The sequence below is a fragment of the Orbicella franksi genome, chromosome 10 (assembly GCF_964199315.1).
Source record: "Orbicella franksi chromosome 10, jaOrbFran1.1, whole genome shotgun sequence".
In the NCBI taxonomy this organism is placed as follows: domain Eukaryota; kingdom Metazoa; phylum Cnidaria; class Anthozoa; order Scleractinia; family Merulinidae; genus Orbicella; species Orbicella franksi.
The window spans coordinates 30,787,040-30,796,439 of record NC_138154.1 but is presented as its reverse complement, the minus strand read 5'-3'; the positions used below and the strand labels follow the sequence as shown (position 1 = coordinate 30,796,439).

The 9,400-nt window shown below is 37.5% G+C and overlaps 1 protein-coding gene across 1 annotated transcript; it reads left to right on the top strand.

Moving 5' to 3' along the window:
* The first annotated feature begins 3,910 nt into the window (after positions 1-3,910).
* On the top strand, positions 3,911-6,211 carry LOC145500008 (QRFP-like peptide receptor). The gene is made up of 2 exons (XM_081479520.1): positions 3,911-3,939; positions 4,026-6,211. The coding sequence occupies exon 2, from the start codon at positions 4,206-4,208 to the stop codon at positions 5,439-5,441; it is 1,236 nt and encodes a 411-aa protein (XP_081335646.1). The 5' UTR covers positions 3,911-3,939; positions 4,026-4,205; the 3' UTR covers positions 5,442-6,211.
* Positions 6,212-9,400: the final 3,189 nt, after the last annotated feature.

The following is a 9,400-nucleotide window of genomic DNA, read 5'->3' as shown; positions in this document are numbered from 1 at the left end:
AGTTTATGAAATTTCTGAGAGAGTCTCTTTGAACAGTATTCGACTCCAATAGTGTCAATAGTCGATAATGCGGGTAAATTCGTGGCAAGGTAGAATTCCCACCCAATTCCCACCTGCTGCCTTCTCGGAGCTCAGTCGGTGAGCAATTCCAGAGATCGTGGATCAAAGAATTTTTCTTTATCTTGTGTGGTACACATTTGATTTGCTTTCTAGGGTTAACGCTTAGAAGGAACTACTTGAGTTGTTTTCATTTGTAACACTCCAACTGAGTACTTTAGAGTTAATTTTGTACTTTTGAACACTTATGAAAAGTGACTGATCTGAGTGCGTCGAGTAGAGCCGGAGAGGAAAGAACAAAAATTACGGGTGGTTGAGACCAGTCAGTTTCTGGTGAACAGAGAAACTTGTCCTAGCGCTGGACAAAGAACAAATTGTTCTGTTTACCAAATGCCAGCAACAAGACTTTCGGGAAAGACTTCGTCAGAACTGAGGTGAACTGCTCCATTCCACAACTATTGGCAGCATTCAAAACTTGAAGCTTAAAAAAAAAGCTTGAAGCTTAAAACCGCACAAAAAGGTAAATTGTCTTCCCGAAGCCTTTGTAATCAACTCAGTGAGCTAGGCTCCTCAAACTCTTGCAAGTTTACTATAGACTGAAGACTATTCTTACATCGCTAATTCACAAGCACATTAAAATTTTACACAGCCTTGATAAACAATTCTCTTGACTATTTAAGTCTGAATCGAGCTCCCGCATTTTGACAGTAAACACCAGTGGAATGCAATTCCCACCGTCTCTTAATCCTGTAATAACAAAAAATTGCGGCAAGGAAATTATGATACTAAGGCTTATGTCTGGGATTGTATTGATCGTCAGCAAAAATGACAAACAATTGCCGGCAAGAATAGAGCTGCAGAGTTGTTGCAAGAAGGCAGGTAAAGTGGACGTTGGCCCTCGACAGCCTACACAGGAGACACAACTCAGGGCATTCAACGTAAGAACGGCATGGGTGTGGATCGAGATAAAGGAGGTAGACTGAATCGACTTGCATTCGTACGACAGAATTGAAGCAAACTCAATCATTTAAGTGGGCTGTCAAAACGCCTCTTAAGCTCTAGTTAGATACCTCCCACTGAAAATGCCACAATTCAGTTCTCCAGGCCATCCGCTTATTTATTCCACGTGCTTTTGAGCGAATGGAACCCGGGTGTCACAATATTTCTGGTACTCAACTAAGATACGTACGATCATAAAGGGATTTATGAGCAAGTAGCTCACAACTAGCAACTGTTTAAACGGAAACAAGTAGCAACTTTTTATACTGTTATTCTAAATTATTCTTTGGTTTAAAGCGTTTTTAAATTGTAGTTCCAAATTTATTTTTAAACAATTCAAAACTGATTCGTAGGTCAAACAGTTACCTACTTTAGAACGCTCAAAAAATCCAGTTTCACAGCTAGAATTAAAACATTTAGGCATTTCACGGATAGAAAGACTGTCTCTAATGGGAAATAAAAATAAAATCGAACGCAGTGACCGAAATAAAGCCTACGGCAAAATACCCAACAGCGCCCTTCTTGTGTAAGCTAACCCCTCCCCCTCTCTTTAGAATTAATTAACCTCAAACTTGAGTGAGTTCACCTTTACCCCAATTAACTGCCAGTATTTCTTCTATAAAGACAACAAACAAGAACCGTTCCTTCCCAAACACTGATTGTATCAACTGAACTTTAGGAATAGCGTTATTTAAGTGATTCATTTAATTTCTTACAGAAGAAAGTCATGTGATGAAATATTGTACTTTCAAGATAACATATTATACATGTTTTTCATGTGTGCTTCCTCGGGGTTTGTCAAGACTTAAAATGTCCACCCTCGCAAAAGTCATCTTTATATCATCAAAATTGTTTTAAATATAATTCAGAGCGAACTAAATTTGAAATTGTTGCACAATATGCCGGAAACAAATTAAAACAAGGAAAACAAATACGTGCATCGTTGAAGAAATTCAGAAAAAATTGCTGTTTTAGTATCCTATAATAAGATCTATATTTATATGAAGCCCTCCGGTGGAATCTGATCCTCTTTAGAGTTAAGCATTGGGATAATTCAAACGATCTTCAGGAAATCTCTTCTATATTTATCTTTTGTCTCTAACGAACTGCAAATGCATAGGTAATGAATTATCTGAAATCAGGTAAAAGTACCGAGGCCACATATATGTATATATTTATTGGAGTTTACATGTCGGACAGTGTCTTTGAATTAAAATGTCTTGACCTTTATATAAATGACTACCTTATAGGTGTGATAATTGACATTGGTAGCATTACAAGCGGCAAGAAAAAAGGTGCATGTAGCCATTAGTTCACGCCAGGGTTTGGCAATTTACGCTTTCTATATTTAGGGGGGGTTTTAATTTATGTCGCCAATTTTTCATTTTAACTCTCTGGCCATATAACAAACTATTTCGCAACATAAATGATTCAGTTGAAGGAAAAACAATTGCAGTTTATTACTTGTTAAAAATAACTCTGACGGATGAACTGGTATATGGCCAGTTGATTTCCCGAAGGTTGTTATCGAAGCTGTACTGTTACAAGCAACTAATGAGGTTTTTTTTTGTGTCGAACAGAACAACGAACAGGTCGCAAAAAGACACAAGAACGTCTTTTTCAAGACCGTTATAGGAGTTTAAAACTTTACGGGTTAGAAATCCTGTGCTGTTATAGCCAGTAAAAATCCTGATAGCTGATTGGTCACTCAATCTGCTTTATATAGTGTATTACAAGTGTTAAATTTCAAACCGTATTCCCAAATAACGATGACGTACGTTGTGATAGTGTATTACTACAACTACAAAAGCAACGTTCAGCAAGAATATATTAGAATTAAACAAACCAAACCAAACATGTTTTGAGAATCTTTATCTTCGCTACGCACGACGTATACAGCAAGACTGGCCAAAGTACGATGCAAAACGTTTTGTGCGCTGAACTAGTTGGAAAAATAAAAACAAGCAAAAACAAAAAGCAGCAAAAAACAAATCAGGGAAACTTTGAAGGAACGATTTAACAATTTGATTAATTAACACTGGATCGTGAAATGCACTTCATGACATTTGTTTGCATTGAATTCAAAACACTCAGTTACTAGCAATAAACGCCTTTCAATTTGTATTTTATTTATTTTTTTGCATGGATAATCGAGAAAAGTCTGAGGGGAAACTTGATAAGGTTAAAATTTCAACTTAAGATGACGAGAAAGAGGGTATGACGGTGAAAAGATTCAAAACATTTTCTTGACATGTTACCTTAATTACCTCCGACTTCGGTTAAATTTAAGGTTTGTTTTTTTGTGTTTTTCATATGAAAATACCTTGTGAGAATTTCTTCAGGCTCGAATGATATAACATAATCAACAAGGCAAATGGAGAGCTAAAAATATATCTAATGCATTTTACATTGTTGTTTAGCATTGGAAAGATGCTGGATTTTTCAAACAAATTTCAAACGTAAACCTATAAAAATGCAAAATTTGTCTTTGTGAACGGCTCTAAAGACGTTGGGTAAAAAATTAATCAAGAAATTTTTAGGAACATAAAGCGTTGTATTTGTGCGTGCTGTGTCGGTGCATTTCACCAGCCATTAATCTAAGAATATTCTGATCTGATCCACCTGCCTCAGTCATTTAGGCGCCTAAAATTGGAGTTATTTGACAAACGCATTTCTAAAGTTTTTGTTTTCCGACCAATAGAGTGGGAAATAAAACAGCTAGGGGCAACAGGAATCTTTTGAATACAGTTTTGTCTTTCTTCAGTCGCACGATTTCTCTTTTTGAGTAGGTCTTTGATTGAAGCTCCAATGTAATGGGAAGCTTCAGTGTTTCTTTTGATTATGGGAAAGACTTAAACATAACAGGAAACAAACGTGGTAAAGGTAAATGATATTTCCTGAATTTTCAACACCCTAATTCTTCGTATCTTATAGAACGTCTAAGCGGAGGCAATTTCTCTATGTGACAGCTATTAACAAAGTTCAGTAAAAGAGACGAGGATAAGGAGCACCAGGCCATGAACAAGCCATGATGTGATGGCTATATAAGCTCAGACAAAAAGGACGCAAACAAAACTGCGTTAGTTGAAACATAAATATCCGGACCTGCATTGAAGCTCTGGCAAGAGAAGTGCAAATCGAGCGTTGCTATGCTGTTAAACGGCACAAGTTCAGCAACGCCGATTCTTGGAAACTCCACAAACTCTTCGCGAATTACACACTTACCGCGGCAATATGATACAGCAAGAATCATCATACTTGTGCTGCAAATAATTGTTTCCCTTATAGGAACTGTCGGAAATGTTCTCGTGTGTGTTGTTACATCGAAAAAAAGAAACTTGAAGATAGTCGGCAATCGTTTAATTCTCAATCTCGCCATCGCCGATTTGGGAGTGTTACTCATTAACTATCCGATTCATATCAGCAAAGAATTCTCTATCTCGTGGCCGTTTGGTGAGTTCGTTTGCGAAACTGTCTTCCCTTTCACTTTAATCTTTTACGGGGTAGGAATCGGCTGCATCACAGCCATTGCACTTCATCGCTACAGAATGCTGGTGCATTGCATGAAGCCGCAAATGAACAAACAAACAGTCAAACGCGTCCTGTTCCTCATCTGGCTTCTATCCTTCATTATTGTGGTAATGCCATTGTTTTTCGTCATGAAGTTGCTACCCATACCAAAAATCGGGATAGTGATCTGCGAACCACTGTGGCCTAACCCGTTGTCCAGCCAGATGTACCATACTACGATTGTCTTGGCTTTTTACATCATTCCTTTGAGTATTATCGCGGTAACATACATTCGCATCAGAACGAAGCTGAAGGACAGCATTCGCAGACACGACAGCTACCGGCGCTCGAGCTTCAGAGAACAAACTGCTCGAAAGGAGTCTGTTTCCAGGATTGTACAAAATCGCCGAGCCTTGAGACTTCTTGCCCCAGTTGTTATTGTGTTTGCTGTCTGCATGGCGCCCTCGCATTTGACCACCATCATGTCTCTTTTTGTCCACATTACCGGTTCCAAACACGTTGCAATCGCTGCTCGTATCTTTGTTCTTTTACTGGTAACAAACGCTTCTGCTAATCCAATAATCTACTCTGTAGTGAACTCAGACTTTCGCCGTGACTTCGTGCAACTTCTGCGATGTGACACCGACGGTTGCTGTGCGGATACCACGGAAGGACTTAGCTTGAACACATTTCGACGAACCTCTTCTTCACTCAACAGGCGCGACAAAGACGGAAAAAGAAGTTCCTTCTTACTCAGTAGGAGAAGAAGCTCTAGCTCCAGCTCCAAAAAAAGTTCGAAGTCGTCATCAAGGAATTCCGCCGAGAAACTACAAGCTAAAATTAATGATGGAACCGCGGCCCACGAGAAAGTGTAGCAAGGTGATGGCTAATGAGTCACAAAGGACTGATTAGACCACTATTCTGAGATCAAAGAAAAATAGTTTTGACAGCCCACTCAGCTTCTTCGAGAAATAAACACATATTTTGAAACTGAAGAGTAGAAAAGAGGTAGAAATAGAAGGAAAAGACGGAGAAGAACCTGAAAACACTGAAGAGGAAGGAGAATGAACAGGAAGGAGAAGAAATAAGATGACAACAGCCGCCATGTCGACCGAGCGAACTCTTTGTCATTTAAACCACAGACTTTATTAAGGCAAGCATTCATTTCATGTTCAAAACCTAGCACGACTAAAACTGGAGCGTTGAACACTAATTTCCCTGGTTTTGCATTGTGACATTTGTAAACACCCCGTATTTCTCCAAAGACTCTTTCACTGTTAACAATTAGTGGAAATTTTCCGGCATATTTTCACGACTAGAAATAAGCCTACTTCGCTGTTTTCAATTCCAACATATATTTCATGTAATACTAAATATATGAACACCCACGAGCGTCAGCTCTTTAAAACAAAACATTTCCGCTCGATGCGCTTTTCTTTTGAATAAAATTTACAGTTCTGAAAAGCACTCAGTGCTGTTGCCTGTACATCTCTTGACACTTTTTTAAGAGTGATGCGCTGTTTATTCTTAAAACAATATGATGATAGACTAATTCTAAATTAAAAACTTGATCATGTCAAGTTTGAAGCTTAAGATTTCAGAAGCAGGTTGAATTCTTGATTTCTGTTTCCTGTTCATGTACTTTTTTTCCAGACTGTTGACACTTTTTTTATGAGTGATATGCTGTTTATTCCTAAAACAATATGATGGTAGACTAATTCTAAATTAAAAACTTGATCATGACAAATTTAAAGCTTTAGATTTCAGAAGCAGGTCGAATTTTCGATCCTGGGGATCAAGAAATAAAAAAAAAGTTAAAGTTTTTAGGATTTTGTTTTCAGAAAAAGATTTTGCAAAATGTTGTTTTATTTTGTCTGACTTGAAGATAGGAAAATTGACTTCCACGCAGGTGAGATTTTTGTTCAGAATTTACATTTGTTCCAAACTTTAGGTTGGTATACAAACATACTACTAAGGATTCGAAAACACACTTTACGAGCAAAATAATATCAGTGAAAAATCCCACAGATTAATTATCGATGCACGTTGAGAAAAAATCCTTTTGAGTGACCGCTAAAGGGCGTTTTAGATAGGATTTAAAGTTAATTCATCTCTGTGTAGCTTGATGGGCATTCTGTACACAGGAAGACACTTAGCACCTGACCGGTTAAATATATGAAAAGTGACGGATTATTAAAAATATTGACCATATTGAGCACGATTATTTCAGGCACATTAATCTTACTTTAAAAGCTTATACTCCAGGCTAAGCCATGTATAAGAAACACTAAATTGTCTTATTGGGTACGAGTTTGAAAAAAAAAAAAGTGAAATACAGGACTTAGCAGTTTTTAAAATTCTAATTATCATTTCGATTTCAATCCTGAAAACACTTTTCTAAAGGGTCAATCAGATTGCAGGGATTTTCAGATAAAAATTGCTATAGATAGTCCTCACAAAATCATGAATCTCTTATCAAACACTGGTTTGGCGTTAATGTGTTCCGTTGACGCTCGGGGCCAAAGAGTTGGCGTGAAAAGTTTCCTAAAACAGATATAGTTCTGCAACGTGTACTTAAATGAGTTGTATTTTGACTGGTTGTATTTGGGTTTGCTTCCCGTCCATTCGATGGGCGGTACGAATCATCTTTCTTTAACAAAAAAGACTAAAAATATCATATCATAGCGCAAGGCATGTATTTTATCGTTAAAGGGATGAAACTCCATGACAACAATCATCAACCATAATTTCATGGCAGCAATCAACAATAAACAACAGTATTAAAGCCGTCTGGCTGTTTGGCAGGAATAGAAAACGTTGATAATAATTTTCCTGAAAAACAAGGTAAAGAAATGTTGAGCGCAATTGTGTTTATAATTAAAGCAATTGCGCCAAAAAATCATGAAAGAAAATTCAAGTATTCATTACTGTGATGCAAACTTATGATGTTTTGGTGCAATATGCTTACAGATGAGCTAAAACCTCTGCAAGAGGATCAATGGCGATGAGTTCATTTATTCGATCACATAAGGAATAAAAAGACAAGTATTGTCTATGAAAGAATCATGTATGACTGGTTGCGAATAGATTATGAAGTGAAAATGTTCCGCCCGTCAGAGATGGTTTGGTTTTCCCGCATCACGCTGATTCGATTAAACGCTTTTGATTTACCTCCATAGTCTCGATAGTAATTACAGCACCACGCGTCTCAGGATGTCCTATTTAATTTGAATGATTTGAGCATCAGATAGTTAAGTTTGAGATTACAGATAATTTAAGTCGGTTTTTATTTCCAAAGCATTTCATAAGTAAGATTGTGAGCATTAACCCACCAATTGTGCCCAGAAAAATGGCAAAACATTCCTTATACCAGCTCAGCTTGTATGCTGCTGATTGCTATTACTCAAGACAGTTAGTTTGACCACTATCAGTGACTCAAAGATTGTTAGAAAGACTATATTATCACATTAGACAGAGGGTTTCAATTTTTCGTGCGCTTTTGAGTACCTTATGCGCCATGTTTGATTGCTGCACTTTCCTTGTTTTGGTGATACTTAACTATATTTAGCAATGTACACAACCACTGTACATTACCAGCAAAGATTGGCTTAAAAAAAAAGCACACCTTGATATTCTATGGCGCCAAATTTACAATATCATGTCATACAATCAGCTCCCTGTCAACTAAGCAAACGCCCACCATGTTCAATCTTTCTATCGCCTCGCTGTTTTTGAAGGGAATTTTGGCTTGTTTACAAGCACAATATTTCAGTTCCTTTAGCCGTTTTTAAAATTCTAATATCCTGTAGTCTTTAGATGCTTCCCTAGATCTGGACTCTGCTGCTGGGCAGGCCGGTACAAATAATTGTATTGCAACATGCGGTTTTGGCTACTGAGTTTTTGACCGCGAGAATACTTCATGTAACGTTATATAAAGCAAAAGCGCTAACGACAACCGCTGGCTCTATTTCGACCCAACCTTCATCTTCCCACGACATTTACGCTTGACTTGACAGAGGTTAGACAAAAAGCAAATACCGACCATTGTGTCTTGTTTAAACGTGTTGGTGCATGTTTAGCTCAATGGAAACCGAAAAGTATTTGTGAAGATGACTTAAGTAGTCGAAACCGTTAGGTTCTTCTAATTTTGTTTAACTTTCAAGCCTTGTAAACAGCGTCTTCAGGCAATTTCTCTGCCAACTTTGGTGCTCACGGGTTGGTTCTTTTTATTAGTGTCGGTGGAAGAAACCTGTTTATAGAAAATATAAAAAGAACTGTGTAGCAATGTTCTTAAAAATTCGCCAACAAATCCACTGTCCTCTAACTCGATTAAGAAGTTAAAATTTCTTATAATTCCTCTCTGAAACATTAATAGAATGCCAGACATACATGAAACACTGGAGATTATAACCAATAACTTAAAAAGGTGCTGAGTTATTGAACTAGTTATTATTTGTCATCGGAGACTCTGGTGTCCACACACTGAGCAATTTTATACAGCTGACAAAATGCGGCTGTCTGTTGTATAACCAATCTTGAATAATCGATGATTAAATTCACTCCAGTTGAAGAGGACAAGTGCTTGTCTACTAGATTTAGATACCTACTCCTGACACAGCCTGGCCTAGGGTTGTGAAGATCTCTTTCCATAAGTGACCGACAAAATAAGGTAAGACTGATTGCACGATCGCGTGAAAACCTCTTTCTGAAGAAGCTCTGAACGCCGACCTTCTAATTGCATCAAAACTCATTTCCAATGCATGACTCGGTTACTCAAAGAAGTGAAAGTAATGAAATAAGAGAAATGAGAAAACAATTAAGGACAAAGAAATTA